The sequence below is a fragment of the Nothobranchius furzeri genome, chromosome 19, assembly GCF_043380555.1.
Source record: "Nothobranchius furzeri strain GRZ-AD chromosome 19, NfurGRZ-RIMD1, whole genome shotgun sequence".
Lineage (NCBI taxonomy): Eukaryota > Metazoa > Chordata > Actinopteri > Cyprinodontiformes > Nothobranchiidae > Nothobranchius > Nothobranchius furzeri.
The window spans coordinates 2833662-2856610 of NC_091759.1; the positions used below are offsets into that span (position 1 = coordinate 2833662).

A 22949-nucleotide genomic window follows, 5' to 3' on the forward strand; every position below is an offset into this window, starting at 1 on the left:
AAAGCTTCACGAGCCGGTCTCCCGGGACACTTTAAAGTGGTTTGTTTAGAACAGTTGGTGACAAGTACATCTAGTTGTAAATGCTTTTAAAATTTGGGTTTATTTTTATTGCTTTGATTTTTGTAATCACGTCTGAAACCTTTTCTGTGTTGCTGTCTTGGCCAGCATGCGCTTGCAAAATAGATTTTTAATCTCCCCGAGTGTTTCCTGATTAAATGAAGGCCGCATATGAATAAAAACAAGATTTTTTTTTCTCCCCTGCCCAAAGTTCTTTCAAGAGGAAATAAAAAGGCTGATGAAAAGAGAAGTTTCTTTCAAAACTTACTTGAGTAGACTAGTTTGAATCCTTCTCCGGTGCTTTCTGAATCACTATAAAACTCCAGCCAAAGGTGGTTTGATGTGGAAATCAGAGTGAGGCCCAACATGGATGACCCAGTAAAAGCTCCCAGAACCTGGGCTGTGTTGTCTTTCCCGTCATAAATCTGCAACAAAACAACATTTTAAATACTTTTTTTGGGGTAGAAAGAACAACATTGAGAGCTCTGTAAGTATATGCGTTTGTTTACTTTGAGAATATCGCCCTGAGCGAGATGGAAGGTCCTCGCAGAAATGTTGATGCCTTTCCCAGCTTGCACCTGGAGTCAACATGGAATACAGATCAGGCTTACAGACCAGGATCACGGGCGGTTTGCACTTGTTGTTAAAACTGTATTATTGCACCATTTGAATGCATGGTGCCTCTTTTTAAATACTGCTTAAACCATCCCTATTGAACAGAAACCCAAAGGTCCTACAAGTTACAGGACTACCTGGATGCTGTAGATGCACTCATGGTTGTTGTCGTAGTTCAGTGGATAGTTGGGAGAAAGGAGTATTCCTTCATTATTTACAACTGAAGAACCACACTCGGCTAAAGAAGAAACACAATACAAAGACACGGTTTAACTTCCATTGGCAGCATTTGGGAAAGTTTGGGTAAAATGACAAGTTCACTTCTTTTTTAGTACTTTTGCAGTGGTCTCCAGTATAAATGAATGCCTTGTGAGTGGGATTCTGTGTGGAAAAAAGTCTTGCGCTCCTGTTTCAGAAAGTGGAAGTTAGCCGGCGCAGACGATGACAAGATTTTAGGTCTTTTTTCCTGGTATTCAAACATCTGGGCTCTGATTGGATAACAGCAACACATCTCTACCACTGACTCAGTTTGCTCTGCAACACTGGATGCTTTATCTCCACAACTAACAAGTCTGAAGCAGTTCTGTCATGTTGATTAGTTGCTAATGCTAACGGTTCGTTTTTACTAGACGAGGCACGCTCTGCTCTCTCCTGGAGGCTAAACCATCAGCAGTCTCCTCCGCTGCGAGCCAAGATGGGTGAGTCCATGAATGCTAACTTACAGGAAATAGAGGTAGAAGGCTATTTTCACATTAAGCCTGCATTTGAAACCCAAAGTGACTAATCACCAGTGTTGGGAAAGTTACTTTTAAAAAGTAATTAGTTATAGTTACTGATTACTTTATCTACTACTACAAGATTACAAAAGTAACTAATTACTAAGAAAAATAACTATTTTATTACTTTTTTTCATTAAAGAACGCAATAAAAATGGGTTCCCTTCTTAATTAAACTTACTAAATTTACTATATTACTGAAATATAAATGGCGAGACTGGAACATAATAAAATGTACTCCAATGTTTTTTGTTATAAAACTGAATAATTGAAATAAATGGGCGTTTAACAGGAGGAACTACAAACTGGAACATTACTCTAATCTAGACTATTAAAATGTCACTGTGTGATATGTAACAAGACCCCAATCAGCTAAAATGTATAATAGCAAATAGAAACACCTGTAAAGGTTCATGGGCCTTTAAATGGTCTCTCAGTCTAGTTAAATTACTGAAATAAATGTGATTTTGCACAGTATTCTAATTTTTCAGCTTCCCATAATTGTGTGTTTTTAGAAACATTTCTGTTGCTGGTAATCTAGCCATGGGTAAATAAATAAATAAAATCCTTTAAAATGACACTAGAAGAGGCACAAGCCTGATGGAGGACTTAACTTTACTAACTTGAGTCAGACGCAAACCCAGAAGAGCTGAAGCTGGGTGGTAAACACACACAGGTAGTTCTGATAACACCTGAGCTCCATGACGTCGGAGACGTTACAGCTGGACTAAAGAGACGATCAGAAACAGGTTACAGTTGGATGATCTAGGAAGGTAGAAGATCATGACGTCTGAGCGGTGAACAGGTGAGCGGACCTTTGGGACGTTCCGCAGTCACGCCAAGAATGGTACGGCTGCAGATTTACGCCTGCAGCAGCGAATCTGCGGGTCTGCAGCTGGAACTATTATCACATCTTCTTTGTTCTTCACGGCCGTGATGCGCTTGGATGAAAACATGATAAATGACCCGCACTTGTGTAGCGCCTCTCAGAGTAAGCACTCTAAAGCACTTTACACTACAGTGTATCATTCATCCATCACACACATTCACACACTGATGGTGATGAGATACGATGTAGCCACAGCTGCCCTGGGGTGCACTGACAGAGGCGAGGCTGCTGAGCACTGACCACCACCATCAGGGAAGGTGGGTTAAGTGTCTTGCCCAAGGACACAACAGCAGAATTCTCTGTCCGGAGCCGGGATTGAACCTGTAGTGATCTGTGGTTCGTATATTTATACACTGTAATTTGATCTAAATATTATAATCAGAAGTGGTTGTTTTTATCATCAGAGAGTTTACTTAAACACTCTGTATTGACTGAGAGACAAGAAAAGAGAGAGTTGGGATCGTTTAAGAATCTTTAATTTCTATAATTATAAATTCTTACAATCTACCAGGACTAACTCTGTGATGGATGCTATACTGAAACCTTCCAATTATTGGACAACCCGCTCAACCTGTGGAGCTACTGCTGCCTCTTTAGCTCCTGATGACAGCTTCAACACACCACGGTGCTGATTAGTAACGCACGCATTTCCTCATCAGTAACGGAAAACGGCGTTATGATAAAAGAAGATGTTGATTAATTAGAATACTTGTTACTGAAAAACTGTTTTTTTTAGTAACGTTGTTATTTGAAACGACGTTATTCCCATCACTGCCGATCCCATTTCAAAAATATATTTTTTTAGGAAACCTTTTAAGGTTTAACTTCATAACCAGATAACCTTTCATCTGAGTTTTGCACAAAATGACTCTGAAAGCGGTTTGGTTCCATTCCGCTGACGGTCTTTCTGCGCAAATCTCAACATTTCATTTTTGCTTTTGAAAATCTCCATCGACATTATTCCAACAAGAATGCTAGACAACAAAACACAGGAAAAAAGTATTTAAAAGTTGTTTTGGTAATGCTTCCTTTTACAGTCCCCTAATTACTAAGTATTCACATGGTAATTACATAGTAAGTTCAAGCGTATTATTGTGTAATTGAAGTGTAAAATTGTAATAAAGAGTAATTATTGTGTAAAACAGTATTTACTGGGAATGATTAATAACAATAAAACTAGAATTAAACCTGAGTTACATGGTAATAACTGTTTAAGAACTCAGAAACAGTGCCACCTAGGTGTTAAGTGCTCGCCCCATATTCGGAAGGTTGCAGGTTCGAGCCCCGCTCAGTCTGTCGTTGTGTCCTTGGGCAAGACACAACCCACGTTGCCTGCTGGTCAACACGTTCTCACTCCCAGCGCGTCAAAAACAAACGCTTGGTCAGCCACCCTCCACGTCAGACCCCAGACGCCAATAGTGCCCTTTTTCGTTACATATGTGCGAAAAGGGGTTTTTCCCTTATTTGACTGCAGATCCCAATGCAGCATTACACTGACGCGATGGGATGTACGCAGCCAGGGCACCAAACAAGCTCATTGTACATTAACCTTATCCTCTTATTTAACCTTCCCCTCACCCCTATCCTAACCTTAACCATCTTGCTAGCGAACACGTTGGTGATGTGTCGATCGCTCTAAAAGCCGGCTCTATGAAGTGAACGGCGGGAGCCGCCTCGTGATTGGTCGGGTTTGGACCGAGCCAACGCGAGGGGGAGGTTTCAACTACCACGGTGGAGGTTAAAAGTAGAGGGTATGTGTAACCTCCCCCTCGCCAGATGGTACGTTTTAACGTTCCCCTTGGGCGGCAAATACGAAAATTCACAGTCAGACTCTGACTGTCAGAGTCAGAATGCAGGGGAAACAAATGCTTGATCGCAGTGAGAGTAACGTTTTAGGTAGCAAGAGGGTTAAGGTTAGGATGAGGGAGAGGGGAAGGTTATAAATAGCGAAACGTTAAGGTTTAGGTGCGGTTAAACGAGGTGGTTCGGTGCCGCATCGGTTAAATGAGCTGGTTCGGTGCCGCATTTAAGGTTTAGGTGCGGTTAAACAAGCCGGTTCGGTGCTGCATCGGTTAAATGAGGGTTAAGGTTAGGATGAGGGTGAGGGGAAGGTTATAAATAGTGAAACGTTAAGGTTTAGGTGCGGTTAAATGAGCTGGTTCTGTGCCACATCAGCGGATATCTAATCACGTCAGTTTTATGCTGCATTGGGAACTGCAGTTACAAAAAGGAAAAAACTAGGGCTGGGACTTGATTAAAAAATTTAATCTAATTAATTACAGGCTTTGTAATTAATTAATCTCAATTAATCGCATTTTAATCGTTCAGGAAAATGTGCTCTCAAAGTAAAACTTTTAATTAAAATTATGAGATAGAGAATCAAACATTAGACATGGTTATTACTGTAAACTAAAGCTTTTAATAAAAAATGCATTTTAATTAATCAAATGTCACTGTGTGATATGAAACAAACCCCAAATCAACAAAAATTTATAATTACAAATAGAAAACATCTGCAAAGGGTTCCTGAGCCTTTAAATAGTCTCTCTGTCTAGTTGAATGACTGAAATAAATTTGACTTTGCACCAGATTCTAATTTTTCCAGTTTCACTTGTTTGTATAATTGGGAGTTTTTATTAGCATTTCTACTCATAATGTAGTAAAAACACAAATAACAATCCTTCAAAATGACAGTAGAACAGGCACAAATATGATCTAGGACTTAAATGTACTAACTTTTAACACCAGAGCAGGCATGGCATATTCTGAGAATGATCAGGAACACTAACTGGTTCCAGTTGGATGACTGGAGGATGATGGGATGATAAAAGATCATGGCGAGGAAATAATGATCTGACGAACAGGTGAGCGGACCTTCCTTACATGGGAAGTCCTGCTGTCACGTTAAGAAGGGGATGCTGCAGACCCGCAGATTCATGCCTGCAGCAGCGAATCTGGTGTGATCTCCAGCCTGATCACAACTTCCTTGTTCCTCGCTGCCCCTGATGCACTTAAGCATCCGCCCCTCAGCTGATGACAGCTTCAACACACCTGCTGCTTAATGATAGTAATGCATGTGATGTTTAGACAGAGACTCGTCTCAAAAACATATAATTCCCCCACAGAATTGTTTAGAAAATCATAAGAAAAGTTTCAGAGTGTTTCTGTTTTAACTGAAACTTCTGTTTTCAACTTTAAGACACGTTGTTTGTGATTGTTTACAGAGAAGTGAGAACACGGAGCGTTCTCCCAGCGGCAGCCAGGTGCCTCTCGTTTGTCTGACTACTTTCATAAACTACTGTTAGGGCACAGAATTATTATGTCTGGTGCTTTCAGCGCTGCACAGATGTTACGTAAATGTTAAAAATATAGCTTACCGCAACTTTTGTAAAGTTTTCTGTGCTACCGGGCGGGCAGCTGCAGCAGAGACGATCTCTGAAAAATGTCCGCGGCACGGACTCCGTTGTTGTCTGGAAGTTTTTTTTTCCCCCAAGTTAAGAAAAGAGGCGGACGTGTTTCCTAAATCCTGCATCAGTCCAAGCAAGGCAACTTCTTTCTGTTTTTATTACGTTTTAGCAGCCATTAGCGCTGTGCACATCGGCTGTGCATTGTTGTGTGCGTCAGTGATATTCAGTCTATGAGGAAATCGTGCAATGACAAAGGTTCCGCCGTGCTTGAAATGCAAGCTGCGATTAAATGAGTTAATTTTTTTAACGCGTTATTTTTTTCTAATTAATTAATCGTAATTAACGCGTTAAAAGTCCCGGCCCTAGAAAAAACCCATTTCGCACATAAGTAATGAAAAAGGGCACTTTTGGCATCTGGGGTCTGACGTGGAGGGTGGCTGACCAAGCGTTTGTTTCCGACGCCCTGGGTGTGAGAATGTGTTGTGCTGGTGGTGGTCGGAGGGACCGGTGGCGCCAGTGCTCGGCAGCCTCGCCTCTGTCAGTGCGCCCCAGGACAGCTGTGGCTACATCGTAGCTCATCCCCACCAGTGTGTGAATTTGTGTGTGAATGGGTGAATGACTGTGTTGTAAAGCGCCTTGGGGGGTTCCAGGACTCTAGAAGGCGCTATAGGCGCCTCGTGATTTTTAACTTGAGAGGCGCTATAGAAATGATACTTTCTTCTTATTCTCCTATATCAAATACAGGCCATTTATCATAATACACTTTAACTTCTTATGCAATTACCATGTAAGTACTTAGTATTTATGGGACTGTAAAAGGAAGTGTTACCGTTGTTTATAATGTATTTTTTTGTCATCTGTGTCGACACACAGTGAAAGCTTAATAGTGAAATAATCAGGACAAAGTAGTGGTAATTAAACATCTTCTGAAAACTATTTATAAGCGTCAAAAACAATTATTCCACCTAAATTTAGATTTTAGAAACTATATAAGTTAATGGCAGTATTAAAAGTGACAGTACTTTAAATGGGTGGGAGAGGCAAACACTGCAGAACATTATTTAGAATAATCCGGAGGAGGCTGGATAAGTTGTTCACCTGTTAAACAGACAGTGGGAAAACACTGGCTGGCCTCGAAGTGGCAATCCTTTCTTCTGAGCAGTAAAAATGAATCAATACGTCAATAAGTGCCTCGTGCATTATCTGAGAATGAGAACGATTTAACAATCTTTTTAAAATAGCCAAACTATCCGCTCTCTGCATATGTTGAGGCTGCAATGCATCAAGTATTTGGCTCAAACACACTCCTTCTCTGAACTTTTCACATCTGCCCTCCATCTTCAGAATTCATGTCCCCATCCTCTCCCTCCCTCTCTCCCTTTCTGTGTCCATACTTGTGTAATAGTCACATTACAGCTGTCATACCATCGATAAATCACCCTGCTATAGTTTCCATTTAGAAAATTACCTCTCCACCCTCTCCCTTTTTCCTCTTTAATTCCCTCATGCTTACGCTTTCTCCCTCTCTTCCACTTTATATCAATAGCGCCTCCATCACCAGCCTCTATTTCAATCATCTTTCCTCTTTGAGTCCTTCTCCGGAGTTTCCTACACCGTCCTCCCTCTTGTTCATTTATGCTATGCCTTTATGTGCTGTCGGTCCCTATCTAGTCTCATTTTCATCAGCAAAAATCTAATACAGTGTTCAAAAATGGTCAGGGAACATAAAAAAAATAACCTCTTATATAACTGTCCAAGCTTTTCTGAATATTCTATTGTGAAAATAATAAATGCAAACCACCGTAACAACAGTTACAGCCAGTGTAGTTCATTAGATAAAGAGCTTTTACACTGGGTTTGAGCTAAACCAGTTTTCCCGTTAAATATGTTGTTATTCTTTAACCCAGCTGATATTCTACGCTGCTATTGGAGCCTGCTGTGCTGCAGATTAACCATTAACAGTAAGGCACCTGTGCAATAGGGGTGTGTACTGGCAAGAATCTGGTGATACGATAAATATCACGATACAGAAAAGACGATACGATATGTTGCGAGACCAAAATCCAGATGATAATTTAATAGAAAAACTCAGAAACTTCCAAACACATCCGACGCTATGAAGATATCTTGTTCTGTCGGGCTGAAGGCGTTAAAACTGCTGCCACCTAGTGGTAGAAGTTTGAATTGCCTAAAACTAAAGAACTAAAGTAAATGATCTGATGTAAATTCTTAATAAAAATGCTTTCCAATATCGATTCAGTGTCATAGCATAAAATATTGTGATAATTGAGCACATCGATGTTTCCTTAAAAACTCGTGCATTTATTTTATTCGAAACATTTTCTTGGTTTTTTTATGTCTTTCAAGGTTTTTCACTAAATCAAGAATTGACGACAGAAATATATATTGCAGGTGTGGTTCATTTTCATGCTGAGCTGTTGGAGTAGAGTACTCTAATTACATGGATTAAATTTAAAAAAGGCTTATTTCAATCCAGTCCATGTTGGTACTGATTAATGCATGCGCCTGGAGGGAAACCTCAGCCCAGTCGGATTTATTTACTTTGGGGGAAACTGTCCACTTCCATGTAGCGAGTCAGAGATGAGAAACTGAATCTCCTCAGATTAGCCAACTAATCCCTAGTGATGTCACATTACCCTAATTTTTGTCATTCTAAACTAAATACAGAAATTCAGTATTCTATGATATTCTTTCATGGAGACACTATGTATTATATACTGTAGACGCTACACACGCATTTCAACAAAAGTAAATCTTGTCTTTTTCTCTTCTTCCAATTTGTTTTTCCAATTTCTGTTTCCATCATTTAGATTCATTTGCACAAATTAGAATACGTTTGGACATGAGGGAGTAAATTAATGAGTGTTGTGCTGTATCTGATTTCACAATCTCGTTATTTCATTTTCCTTTCCAAGTCCATGATTGATTTGGTTTCTACTGTAAATGTTGGGAATTATAAATGAAAACTAAATTATCTTATTTATCAGTTTTCTTCATGTCACAACGTCTCAGAGAAAAATTGAACTTTGTGGTGAAACTACACTCGTCTGCAACATTTGTGTGCTAATGATTTCAGATTACGGTCACAAAGATGACTAAAAAATGGTACGAAACAGACTGCACTCTCTCCCAAAAAACCATAGGACAGAAATTAGGATTACTCAAATTTTAATCTCCCATCTGTCAATCCATGAGTCTCGTTTTTTATGAAAATTTTGATAAATCACCTACATTTCTGAGTAAAAATGTGTTCAATATGTAAAAACCAGTACACGTCAGTACACAAATTAACTACTGTTATTTATAATATTCATAACTTTAATATTTGTTAGCTCTTTGTTAGTGTGTAATGTTTGCAACTAAACTCATATTTCAGATTTAGTTGTTACTAGCAACAATTCTCATTTAGTCTGCTATATGTTAAAATGGCATACCTTACATTTTCTAATTCTAAACAAATTTGAATATTTTTAAAATAATATTAAAAGGTCTTTCACTGAGAATCTTTTTTATTATTTCTAATTTTAATGAGTTTTTCATGCAGGCTGAACATGAAAATAGTCTCCTACACTTATCTCCTACATTAGGTTCTCGTACAAAATAGACGGTGAATCTCTAGGATAAGAAAATCCTGACAGATCTACATGATACTGTCATTTAACATTCATGGACTCACCCATCTTCACTCTAGACGGGAAAGGCTGTTGTTGGTTTTAAGCATGCAGGAATCACCAGAGAACGTCTTTATTAGGAGAAGCTAACAGTTAGCATTAGCAGCTTCTCCACACGGCAGAACTCCTTCAGGCCTGTGCTATTTGTAGAGATAAAACATCAACGTTGCAAAGCAATAAGAGTCAGTAGTAAAGTTGTGTTGCTGTTGTCCAATCAGAGGCAAGATGTACACATATCAGGAAATAAGAGTCCAAATCCTGCTGAGGCTACTTTCTTTTCTGGCTGAATTTTCCGTGCTGAAACAGGCGCACCGGAGCTTTTTTCCTAAGTTCATTGTGACCAGAATGAATGTCATTCCATGTGAAATGCTAGTTTTAAAAAGGAAATTCTAACTTTGAACATTGCACTTTGTAGATCTTGTCTCACTATTATTTGGTAAAATCGACTGCCATACATACCAACACATCGAGGTAAAGGAGCACTCCACATTCTCCGCCCTCCTCCCAGGCAGACTAACTCTGGCGCCCCCTCCAGGCGATATCCCATGTTGCAGGAAAAGGACAAAGTGTCCCCGACTCCAAAACTGTATCCGTTTCTCCTGCCGAATCGCGGCATTCCCGGGTCCTCACATGGCTCCAATGTATATTCTGAAGGAAAAACGAAAAAGTGATTTCTTCCAGCAAAAATTCTTGTGTAAATATTTTCAATGTGCAACATTAATGTGGGGATGCAATTAGCTGCCTCAACAGAGTCGTATAAAGGTGGTCTTCGAAGAGCACTACTCCGCCTTGAACAGCTGCAGGCAATGAAACAGCTCTGGAGAAACCAGTGACTCCGCCCCCTGGCCAATCAGCGGAGAGTCACGATGCTGGCCCAACTCAGCTTTGCCAGGTACCTCAACAAAGCAGGGACTAAAAATATGGGCGAAGAAGAGGGAAAATACCGAACCGTGCCCTTCAACACATTCTCATACCAGAAGCATCGAAACATGACGATGCCTGAGGTAAAACGCACATTTAACCTCTAACCTCTACATATTTTACATTCCCCTCACCCCCATCCTAACCTTAACCCAGTTTCTCAAACTTTCCGTTAACCGTGTCAGAGAGGGACGTTACAACAAGAATCAAAGGTTATTACGCGCGAGAGGGTTAAGGTTAGAATGGACGTGAGGGGAAGGTTAAATAGCAAAAGGGTAAAGGTCAGAATTCAGTGAAATGTCTGTTTTACCGTGGCATTCGGAAAATGACGCCCTGGTACAGCGCGTCGCCTCCCGATAGGGCTCCCAACGCGTCAGAAACAAACGCTTGGCCACCCATCGTCGTTTTTCGACGCTTCAGGTGTGAGAATGTGTGGCGCCCTTGGGAGCAGTGGTCAGGCCGAGCTGCGCCGGTCTGAGTTACTCTGAGTAGTGCTCCTGGAAAACTAGCTTAAGTTTAATGTCACGATTGACTCATTATGCACTTCCTACATACATTTCACTGTTACATTGAGTTACTGGTGATTAATAAAGTAGCCTGAGATCTATTTGGAGCCGACTATTTGCTTCTAATTTTAACAATATTAGATAAACGTTAGCCTCTTGCTTTCTTTACCAGATATTAGAGTAAAACAAATATATGTCACAGCTTCTTAAGGTTACAAGAAATAACGCCTGGGTCGCTCCTGTTTACTAGCTTGAGTTATTCAGACTTTTCTGAAGCTGTTAGCCTGCTGGTGTCGGATTACAAATGTCGGCGCGGCAGCGATAGCTCGGCGCAGATTCAACAACCTCACGGGCTCAAAGATTGTAAAGAGCGACTGCGTTCCTCTAATTTTAATCAAAGTAAAAAAACAACCTCCAGCTTGTTGAGAAGGAAATCTGTTCAATGTAACATTAATTCTAACATGATTGAGACGTTAAGACTGTTTTGTGATTAATGCTCTGTAAAATTCTCACACATTGCTCCTTTAAATTTATCTGGACTAAATTTTTTCTGGTTGTTCCTTCACTTACAAGTTCACACACAGGAAAGCAGTTTAGAATTGGCGTAAGTGTTAAAAATTAAAACTTCATATTAATGATCTGATTTGGCGTTTGTAGAGTATTAAAAAAAACAGAACTCTCAGGATTAAAAAGCTCGACAAACAAATCCAATAATATGTATTTGTGACAAACAATTAGCAAACAAAATGTTAAGCTACAAAAACAACAGGGCATCAGCTGTAGAGCATGCTTAGCAAGACACATCAGGAGATTTATTTAACTATTTTCTCCCCGTGAGCTCAAATCGAATCTCTTGTGACACGTCTGGTGTTTTACATTCCGAGCATCAGCTCATACCATCTGGGAGGCAACAAAACTTCCCTCGGCACAGACTTGGATTCAAGTCCTACTTTATTCAAGCGGTAGAAAGCACTGAAAGGGTAATCAGGCAGAGGGTCTTGTTTTAAATGTCGCCCTGACCCGGTTTCTGCCAGCTCTGCCCCTTAACCCCATCTCCCTTGTTGTTAAAAGTGCGGTGGCAAAGTGGAAAGAGAAGAATTCAAGTCTTAAGTAAAATAAATGAATTAAATTGATTTTTAGATTTCTTTGATAACTAAATAAAATGTCTTAAACTGAACACTAAATCAATTTAGAGTACGTAAATGATCTTCCATTGTCCTTTGTATTGCAACTATTACTCGTCCACTGTTAAGACTTGAACCCAGTTAAACTCTAGTTTAGTTAAAAACTTGATTTTCTTCACTGCGGTGGGGAAAAAACTGCTTTTAATTTTATTTAGCTCGACACCAACTCATTCCTCATCGCTCACAACATTTAAAGAGCAAGTCACCCCCTATCAGAGTATTACTGCGCTCCCACTTCCTGTTTGAAAAATGCAACAAAGAGTTAGCAGGGTTAGGGTTAGCAGACCGAGGGGGTGGAGCTGCTAACTAATACACACAAACACAGGCTCACAACAACATTGTGACATCATATGGTACCAGCTAACATTCTAGGGTACCTCTTAGCCAATAGCGATGGCAGATTTAAATCCAGCTGCAGTGCAGAGTTTTTACCTGACAACGGCACGACACTGACAGTTTTGGTCAGAAAATTAAAATTGTAACTAAAATGCACCAAAGTGCTAAACTATTGACTGCACGTGTCTGCAGCACGATTAGACACGCATTTATATAGTTTATCAGAAAAAAAGTTGATTGGGGGGGGGGGGGGGGGGGGGGGCTTGCTCTTTAAGATGCATTTTACCTTTGAAAAACAAATAGCTTTACTTTCTTCTTTTCATAATTAGGAGGAAAACAAAAACTTAGAGCCGAGACAAGACCGGCAGAGGATAATAGTGCAAAAGGAATGTGATATGCTGAGGTGAAATACCAGAAAAAGTTATGTTGAAGCCCTCGTATGAGATGGAAAAGTCAGAGATGAATCGTAGCTGGGCTTTGAAGTTGCCATAGAGACCGGCATTGATGTTGCTAGGCAACTCGTTGCCGGTCAGACGAGCCAGCGGTTGCTGGAAACTCCCATTCTCAGTAACCAAGAGGTAGTCGTGTTGATCCTCGAGATGAAAGGAGTTGAACTGAAACTGGACTCCTGTTCGGGAACACAAAAACAAAAAAAGTAGGATTAAATCGGACTCTTGGACCACAAATTATCGTCACGACAATAACTTATTAAGTGCAGTTAACTTTATTAAGTATGTTTCTTTTAGACCCTGAAACAAACTTCATCAATTGCGAGTTGTGGTGGAGTTGGAGGTAACTGAGCCGTGTCCTGTGGCTCTGTCTCTGTCGATTAGGGAGTGTGAATCAGTGTGTCCCTTGCCTTTTCCATGACTGACTTCAACAGTCCAGGTACAGTTGAGAGATGAAGGGTAGCTGTCTGGATAGCCGGGACTGAGGATGGTTCCCCAGGGACCTCTAACATCACCACCGCACAGGGCTGAATAGATTGAGAGAGACAGAGTGGGAGAGAGGGAGAGTTGGCAACAGATTGTTGATTGCTAAAACAGATAATGCTTCCCCGTGGACCTTTAATGCCACCTCTATGAGCCGTACTCACGAGTTTTCCCACACACAAGTGGTGCAAGCATTAGAGAGGGAGGCAGAGAGGCACACAGAGATCCAAGAGTTGTGGGTTAAAAGCTTTGGAAGGGTACATCCCACTAAATACTCACACCCAGATTTCAGATTTGTGCTGAAACAATGACAGAAATGATATGAAAGCTGCCAAACACTCCTCTACACTTATTTATTCTATGTTTTTTAATAACTTTAGAATAGCAGTGTACACAGTTGGGGTCAGGAAACCTCGTGGGTTGTAAAACACAGATTTAATGTTTTGTTCTGAAACTTGGTACAAGGATTTAAAAATAAACACTGTAGAGATAAAAACAACATAATTAGTGCTGAAGCATTTTCTCTGTTATTTGATACGCTTGAAATAAACAAATTTGTGTCTCTGGGTTGAGATATCCCTGCTGCCGTTATTTTGAGGATTAGAGGCTGAAACGTTTAGCAGCAACTAGTTAAGAGTCCTTAAAGAGCAAGTCACCCTTTACAAGAAGCGTACTCCACTCCCACTTCATGTTTGAAAAATGCAACAAATGCTGTTGCCTAGCAGACCGAGAGGGTGGAGCCACTAACAAATACACACACTCACGACATTGTGACATCATAATATACCAGTTTACATCATAGCATACCTCTTAGCCAATAGCGATGGCAGATTTAAATTCAAATGCAGTGCAGAGTTTTTACCTGACAACGGCACAACACTGCCAGTTTCAGGCAGAAAATTTAAATTTTAACTAAAATACACTAAAGTGCAAAACTATTGACTACACGTGTCTGCAGCACGATTAGACACACATTTATATAGCTTATCAGAAAAAAAAGATGATTTGGGGGTGACTTGCTCTCTAATGGAGAGCTCAGCCACCCTGTGGAGAAAACTCATTTTGGGCGCTTGTATCCACGATCTTGTTTTTTCGGTCACTACCCAACGTAGAGAGGGTAGGAACGTAGAGAGGGTAGGAACGTAGATCGAACGGTACAACTCCCGCATCCCTGCAGACGCAGCACCAATCCGTCCATCTTTCCCTCACTCGTGAACAAGACCCTGAGATGCCTAAACTCCTCCGCATGGGGCAGGAGCTCGTCCCCGACCAGGAGAAGGCCTATCTCGGGTTTAGCGGAGCTGATTTTAACACCAGCTGCTTCACACTCGGCTGCTCCAGCAAAAAACACTGATTAGGATATGAAACAAGAAAAATAATAAGTACAAACAGTTTTCTCTATAACCATAAATTTGCTGACTGGAATTTTTTTAAACAACCCACCCACCTTCAAAAGATGAACCAACTATCGCTCCGACTCACACCACTATTGCTCCATTTGGTAGAAAAATAAAAACCTTTCCTCGGAGGGTAAAAGCCCTCTGTGTGTGTGTGTGTGTGTGTGTGTTTTTTTTTCTTAATCATTTATGGAATGACAAATGTCACAGCAGCATCTAGGTCAATGTCTTCAGGAGCTTCCATCACTGACCTTCACTGTTCCAAAACAACATCCCAGAGCTACAAACACACAGCTCCAAGCCGGTCAAGAATACACGCCATTAAATCTGCATGCAAGGCCCGACTCGACACACACAAGCAGTTCGCTTCCATTACAACTCCGGCTTTGCTGGTGCTAATTAATCTCCTGATATTGGTGAGTGACCACCATTTCTGGCGTTGCATCTTTTCATTTAGTCTAATTAATTAGTCAAAATGTTGTTTTTTTCTTGGTTAGAAATGAAGGAGCAAGCTTCGTGTTTAAGAGCAGCGTGGAGGAAGAACAAAGAACCTTAAACATGCAGAGAGGAGCGTGTGGACAACTCACAATAGGAGTTATACTCAAAATGCAAATATTCTTGTTACATAAAAGGCAACCAGGAAGTGTAGTTTTTCTTACTTTCAGAGAAAAAATAAATATATCTAATCTAAAAATGGGTTTATTTTTTCCCATTATTGTGCAACTGCTGCACAATTAGAGCAAACTATTACGTAACTTTTGCCTTTTTTGGTCAATTATGATTACGGTGATTTAAAACTGAGAATAAGCTCAATGACTCAGCACAAATGCTTCCTGGGATTTTAAATAATACACCATTTTTTTTTCCACCATTTCGGTTGGAACCTCAAAGCTTCGAAGTGTCCGAACATGACGGAGCATGAGGGGACAGCTGCACCCGTACAGATATCCGGTAGGAAAAGCTTGCAGGATGGTGCTTTTGTGCATTTTCAACAGTGTTGCAAGGGGATTCGTTCCAGCTCTGTCCTGTCGGGTTTACGGAGAGGAATCCGGTGGTGGAGGGCTGAATGAATTCACAATAACGTCTATAAAAGTTCACCGGAAGCGTGGGCGGTCTAAAAGTTGTGCTCAACTTTTTTTTAGACATTTCCGAAGGCTGTGATGTCGGGAGTGTAAAGAGTCATGTGAATGAACACGAGATTAAAATTTGCACGTGTTGTTCGTTTGAATCAAGACAGCTCAAACCACAAGTCATCAGGATGCTCGACCGTTGTGGGTCTGCTTGATTTTTACACCATCTGCAGACTGAAACGCCAGAACAACAATAAAAAAACACACGTCAGACAGGAACACACAGGATTATTAATAATTAACGACTTTCTGCAATGAAGCTACGGTGAGGGCTGAAACACTGCATTACTCTCCATCTCTTTACTTTTGGTCTTTTTCTCTAACTCCTTATCCAAAGTCCTTCTCCGATACTCCGTATATACAGGTGCTGGCCAGTAAATTAGAATATCATCAAAAGGTTGAAAATATTTCAGTAATTCCATTCAAAACGTGAAACTTGTACATTATATTCATGCAATGCACACAGACCAATGTATTTCCAATGTTCATTACATTTAAATTTGATATTCATAAGTGACAACTAATGAAAACTCCAAATTTGGTATCTCAAAAAAATTAGAATATTCTGAAAAGGCTGAATATAGAAGACACCTGCTGCCACTCTAATCAGCTGATTTACTCAAAACACCTGCAAAGGCCTTTAAAAGGTCCCTCAGTCTTGTTTTGAAGGCACCACAATCATGGGGAAGACTTCTGACTTAACAGCTGTCCAAAAGACAATCATTGACACCTTGCACAAGGAGGGCAAGACACAAAAGGTGATTGCTAAAGAAGCTGGCTGTTCGCAGAGCTCTGTGTCCAAGCACATTAACAGACAGGCGAAGGGACGGAAAAAATGTGGTAGAAAAAAGTGTACAAGCTCTAGGGATAACCGCACCCTGCAGAGAATTGTGACGACAAACCCATTCAAAAATGTGGGGGAGATCCACAAAGAGTGGACTGCAGCTGGAGTCAGCGCTTCAAGAACCACCACGAGGAGACTCATGAAAGACATGGGATTCAGGTGTCGCATTCCGTGTGTCAAGCCACTCTTGAACATGAAACAGCGCAAGAAGCGTCTCGCCTGGGCCAAGGACAAAAAGGACTGGACTGATGCTGAGTGGTCCAAAGTTATGTTTTCTGATGAAAGCAAGTTCTGCATTTCCTTTGGAAATCAAGGACCCAGAGTCTGGAGGAAGAGCGGAGAAGCACAGAATCCACGTTGCATGAGGTCCAGTGTAAAGTTTCCACCGTCAGTGATGGTGTGGGGTGCCATGTCATCTGCCGGTGTTGGCCCACTCTGTTTCCTGAGGTCCAGGGTCAATGCAGCCGTCTACCAGGAAGTTTTAGAGCACTTCATGCTTCCTGCTGCTGACCAACTTTATGGGGATGCAGACTTCACCTTTCAACAGGACTTGGCACCTGCACACAGTGCCAAAACCACCAGCACCTGGTTCAAGGACCATGGTATCCCTGTCCTTGATTGGCCAGCAAACTCGCCTGACCTTAACCCCATAGAAAATCTATGGGGTATTGTGAAGCGGAGGATGCAATACGCTAGACCCAACAATGCAGAGGAGCTGAAGACGACTATCAGAGCAGCCTGGGCTCTCATAACACCTGAGCAGTGCCACAGACTGATCGAGTCCATGCCACGCCGCATTACTGAAGTTATTGAGGCAAAAGGAGCCCCGACTAAGTATTGAGTGCTATACATGCACATTCTTTTCATGTTCATTCTTTTCAGTTGGCCAACATTAGAGAAACAAACATTTTTTCATTGGCCTTTAGAATATTCTAATTTTCTGAGATACCAGATTTGATGTTTTCATTGGTTGTCACCTATAAATATCAAAATTAAACGTAATAAACATTGGAAATACATTGGTCTGTGTGCATTGCATGAATATAATGTACAAGTTTCACGTTTTGAATGGAATTACTGAAATATTTTCAACCTTTTGATGATATTCTAATTTACTGGCCAGCACCTGTATTGTATCGATTAAACAAGACTAGATTTAAATCAAAATATAACCAATAAAACTCAAAAGTGTAAAGAATGAATTTAATTTGTAATGAATGGACCTAAGGGAAGGTGGTCAATACACTCCTTTAAATGAGGTCGTGTAATTCCATCAGATAAAGTGCAAATGTAGATCAGAAACATTTGTCTGACTGACATCATGGAAAACAGACCCAAGATCTCCTTCAGACGGCGTGCGTGATGCTGATGAGCTCCAGCTGCCTTCGGAGGAAGGAGAGCTGCTCCGGAACATTCAGATTCACGATGGAACGAGCCACACTGAGGAAGCTGCCACGGAAAAGTGATGCAGCGGTGACGCATCTGTCTTTTTTTTTTTATCCTCCCACCTTTCCTGCACCACTGTGATTGGAAATGCGAGAGACGGCGAAGGAGAGAGACAGGTTGCCCCCCACCCCGCTCCATCTCCTCGTCACCTCCTCGCGTGCCCCCGAGCTGCTGATTTGAGGGTGAAGAGAGAGGAGGTGACAGCCAACAACAGGCTCTCGTCAACCTTCCCTCTGTGTTCTCGGCTCACACGAGAGAGGAGGTGACGTGCGGATGGGAGCATCACAGGCACACGTGTGTTCCAAATGCACGGCTACACGCTCGAGCAGTAAACTCACCGCATTTAAACCCGGAAATCTAATTTTTCCACTAATTCTTACAGCAATCACACTTCCCAAATAACTCCTCCAGAAACACACACATAACTTCTGATTTCTGAATTTGTGGCACTTTAAAAAGAGTAAAGGGTAAACGTTGACACTAGGGATGTTCAGTGTCAGCTTTTTTTAACCGATTTTCTACATAACGTAGATCGGCGCGTTTCAGAAACCGATTCCTGCACATCCGTCATAAGTTGGATGTGGACCTTTAATAAAGACCTCCTTAGAATTTTGTTCAGCGCTTAATGAGATCTTTCCGAAAACTACGGATGAACACGCACATCTACGCTTTCCAGATCGGATGAATTAACCTGACAGGCAGGACTGAACACAGCAGAAAAGTTGACTTGCAAAGAGAGCCTACTGCTTTCAGATGTTCCTCCTAAATTATAATCTGCTGCAACTGCCATAGTTCTCGCTTGTGCGTGCTAAAATGCAGGGTAGGATTATTGTGTGTTTTAAATGACAACAATAGATTCAGATGCACTCCCTCCTGGTCCTGGAGAGCCGATATCCGGCACGTGTTCCTTTTCTCTCTGCTCCACCTGCAGCAGCTCATCAGGCTCTGCAGAAGCCTGTTAATCACCTGCTGATCGAAGTCAGATGCGTTGAAGCAGGGTTGAAACTAAAACGTGCCGGATACCGGCCCTGCAGGACCAGGAGTGAGTAGCACTGCTGTATAGTGAACATTGGTCTGAAAAAACTCATCACTCTGCAGAAATTTACCATCACAAGTTGGTAGAGGATGACTCCACCAGTGGTTCTTTTCACAGACCAGCGGCTCTTCGTGGCTGAGTCTGTAGCCCGAATCACAGCCAAACGACACCGTTGACCCGATGGAGAAGTCTTGTCCGTATCGAATTCCGTTCACAGGAATCCCGGGATCCAGGCAGGAGTAGCTGTCCACTGTAACACCTGGAAAACAAATGAAAACAGTTTCAGAAACAAAATATACCAATCATTGTTGTGTGTTGTCCTACAGGTAAGGACCCTAACACAAGACCTGCTGGAGGATACACTGACCACTTTTCACACTCGACTACCTTCTTCTACAATCTGCTCTTTAACTGTATTATTTTCTGCAATTTCAGCTGTTAACTTTATTTTCTCTCTAAGTGTTTTTCTCCCCAGAAGAAGCTACAGTGATGTTCTGCTGAGCTGTGGTGGCCTCATGGAGGGGGCCATCGTCTAGCACACTGCTGCTAACCACTTAAACATTCTCCCTCTCCTGATAATAACTTTTTGCTTTCCTTGACGTTGGATGTGCTACTACTAGTTTACCCGTTTAATTATGGATCCACTAGGATAAATACAATAAAGTTTATCTCTCACCAAATAGAATATTTACTAAGACATCACAATGTAACCATAGACACATTGCTTGGTGTGTGTGTGTGTGTGTGTGTGTGTGTGTCTGCTCTGTCTTCTCCATCCCCAGCGAGTCGTGGAGGATGGCTGCTTATACTGAGCCAGGATCCTCTGGAGGTTTCTTCCTGTTAAAAGGGAGTTTTCCTCTCCACTGTCGCTATATGCTTGCTTAGTATGAGGATTGCTGTAAAATCACTGACACTAGTCGGTGACTTGATGCAATTTGCTGGGTTCCTTATATAGGAGAAAAATTTTCTGATTGGCTTAATGAACTGACCTGGATTGCAATGTTTATTATGTGAAGTGCCTTGAGACGACTCTTGTCGTGATTTGGCGCTATATAAATAAAATTGAATTGAATTGAATTGAATGGGTGGGCCATCGGCCCATGTCAAGCCATACTCTCTTATCATGAGAGCAATCAGAATCCTACTGCGACTAAAGAGTCTCTAAAAACACATTTTCTTTCCCTTTCTATGCACTGTGCACACATATTTATTATTTCTACAAAAGGACCGGCAGAGACGACGTTTTCCACCGTGCAGACGGGGTGTATTTGTTTCCAACTTACTTTCGTAGAGTATTTTGAAGCCAACATTGGAGCGGCTGTTATCCGTGGTAAACAGGAGATAGAGGAAGTTGCTGCTGCTGAACAGAAACTGGGGCACCTGGGTGCCATTGAAGGAGCCAACCAGAGGAGATAGGAGGTTCGGCCCATCGTGGATCTCCAGGAAGTCGTAGCCCAACTCTGTCTGGAACCTGTCAGAACACAATGTTCCACTGAAGCTTGTATGTTTCTAAAATTCCCAAAGACAGAACTCGCTTTGACAATTCAGATGATCGGGTTATGAGTGAAGGATCACAGATTTAAAGAAACGTTTCATCGCCGTGTCTTGTTCAGATAAGAAGCCAAAGAAAGTTCAGTTTTGATTTTATGGCCGGTAAAGTTAAAGAGGTCCTTTATTCTTGGTAAAAAGTTCAAGTCTTTCAATAATTATCAGATGGTAGCTTTCATGAACCATTACAGCTACTTGGTCGCAGCTCTAAGAGTCCATATGAGATGAAAATTATCAGAAATGACGTTTCCCCACCTGTCAAATGCTATTTTGATGGAACGTCCTGGCTCGGATTCAATCACCCACTCACAGCTGAGGGAATCTTTGTAGTAGCCGGGCCACCCAGGAGACAGGATCACCCCACTTGGAGCTGAGTAGTGACCCCCACATGGGGCTGGGTGAGGAAAAGGGGTGGAGAAATGAACAATAATGGTTTTATTTTAAGTTCAGTGCATGTGCCACTAAGACGGTGCACTCTACCAATCTGGTGACCAGAACGGGTCTGGAGTTACTGCAGAGTTCACATATAGAACAAAAGCATCAACCTGCAGGTTGTAACATCAGACAACTCTGCAAATACGCCAACCGTCTTCCACAATACTCATTCTTTTGATGATGTGTGTGTTTTCACGTATTCCAATGCAACGTAGAACGACTGAGCTGCATCTAAATGCTGTTACGGGACGTGCATGCTGACTCTGCTCTGTGAAAACCCTTTATTTGTACTGCATGTGCCATGCATAAAGCATTTGGTGATGCACTAAGCAAAATGTAAACGTAGAGCATGCTCCTCTGTTTATATGATGGCATGTTTTATTTTCCTCACAAGCTGGGATAGAACAAATGTTTTTAGTTTGCAATGTAACCTCTGCAGTACCTCAGAGTCTGCAAACCCAAAGCTTCCTCCACTCAAAAGTTGGTGCTGAATTCCCAACAAACTGGTTGCACAACAATAGGCGTCACAGCAGGCTTAAAGAGATATCCCACCCCAAGGTGAGACTCCGTCTGTTGCCATATTAGATAAGTGGGGAAAGAACATTTTGTAACCAGCCCATCTGGCAATATCCCATTACCTTTAGCTAAGCATAAACAATCTAAGTGAATGGTAACAACTAGCACAGGACACAGCGACGTGATGTCTTGCAGCCATTATCATTTTCAGGTTTACCGTTTAACATTTACAACGTGTCAACCTAACGACAGTAAACGGAGAGTTTTGGGGCTGCTGCGTTGTGTCCGCTAGCCCTGCAGAGGTGATTTGTCATCATGCAGTCCCAACTCAAAATCGGCTTCTTCAATTCCTTCGTGTTTCTCAATATTTTAATTTGCAGTTGATCTGATTATTGAGGTTTCCAAGAAAAATTATGATTTTTCACTTTTGATACGAATGCTAGCCGTTACCATTCACTTACATCGTTTATGCTAAGCTAAAGCTAATGAAAAACTGCAAAATTAGGAAAAAAATGCCTTTTCCCACTTGTCCCAACTTTGGGTAACATGGTGACTATAAATTTTACTTCCCTTTAAGCTTGACGCTTACCCTTTTAGGTGTGCAAGTTGTAATGACATTCGGTTTTATCCTCAAATCTGTGTTTTAGATTAGAATTTCAGAAACTATTTTTGACAAGAGTGGCAGCCATTTGTAGGGCAGTGATAACCTTTTCCTTCCATCTACGAGAGCTTTTCCCTTGTCTGTGTGTATCACTGGTGATCTCGGTTCCATTCCCATCTGTTTCTACCTCTTTACTGTGTAATGATGATATCTTGGACGACAGTGTTCCCTTGCTAATAATTTGGGCAGCGGTCTCATCAATATTTACCTTCGCATTTAGGAATGGGCCCACTCCACATGACTTTTCCTCTCTCTAACTGACAGGTGATGGTCTCAGCTCCTTGGGTTTTGATGAAACCGTCCTCACACACCACAGAGATGGAGCTGCCAAGCTGAAAGCTGTCTCCAAAGCGGCGAGCATTGATGGGGATGCCAGGATCTGGGCACTCATTATGGCCAAACGCTTTAGTAAACGGAGAAAAACACAAGGAAACATGGATATTTCATAGCAGATACTGGAGTATCTGGACACAGTTTCAAAGAAAAAGAAATCTATACTGCAGAGGGAACACGGTGCCCCTCACTTTAATAAAACAAACCGATCTTACAGAAGATTCAAACCTGACATCGTCAACTTCTCGGCACACGACAAAAACATCAAATTCTACATCAGAATTTCCT

At 41.5% G+C, this 22949-nt stretch overlaps 1 protein-coding gene across 12 annotated transcripts in view; it reads right to left on the reverse strand.

Moving 5' to 3' along the window:
* LOC107372769 (CUB and sushi domain-containing protein 3) overlaps window positions 1-22949 on the reverse strand; it is a 630513-nt gene that overhangs the window by 108530 nt on the left and 499034 nt on the right. For all 12 annotated transcript variants that reach the window (XM_070547446.1, XM_070547444.1, XM_070547452.1 and 9 more), the window contains 10 exons: window positions 22537-22731; window positions 20972-21110; window positions 20452-20639; window positions 19239-19427; window positions 13243-13359; window positions 12796-13011; window positions 9896-10084; window positions 810-910; window positions 567-635; window positions 326-482 (listed from right to left, as the gene is read on the reverse strand). In XM_070547446.1, the coding sequence (XP_070403547.1) occupies window positions 326-482; window positions 567-635; window positions 810-910; window positions 9896-10084; window positions 12796-13011; window positions 13243-13359; window positions 19239-19427; window positions 20452-20639; window positions 20972-21110; window positions 22537-22731 (1560 nt within the window). The remainder of the gene's footprint in view (window positions 1-325; window positions 483-566; window positions 636-809; window positions 911-9895; window positions 10085-12795; window positions 13012-13242; window positions 13360-19238; window positions 19428-20451; window positions 20640-20971; window positions 21111-22536; window positions 22732-22949) is intronic.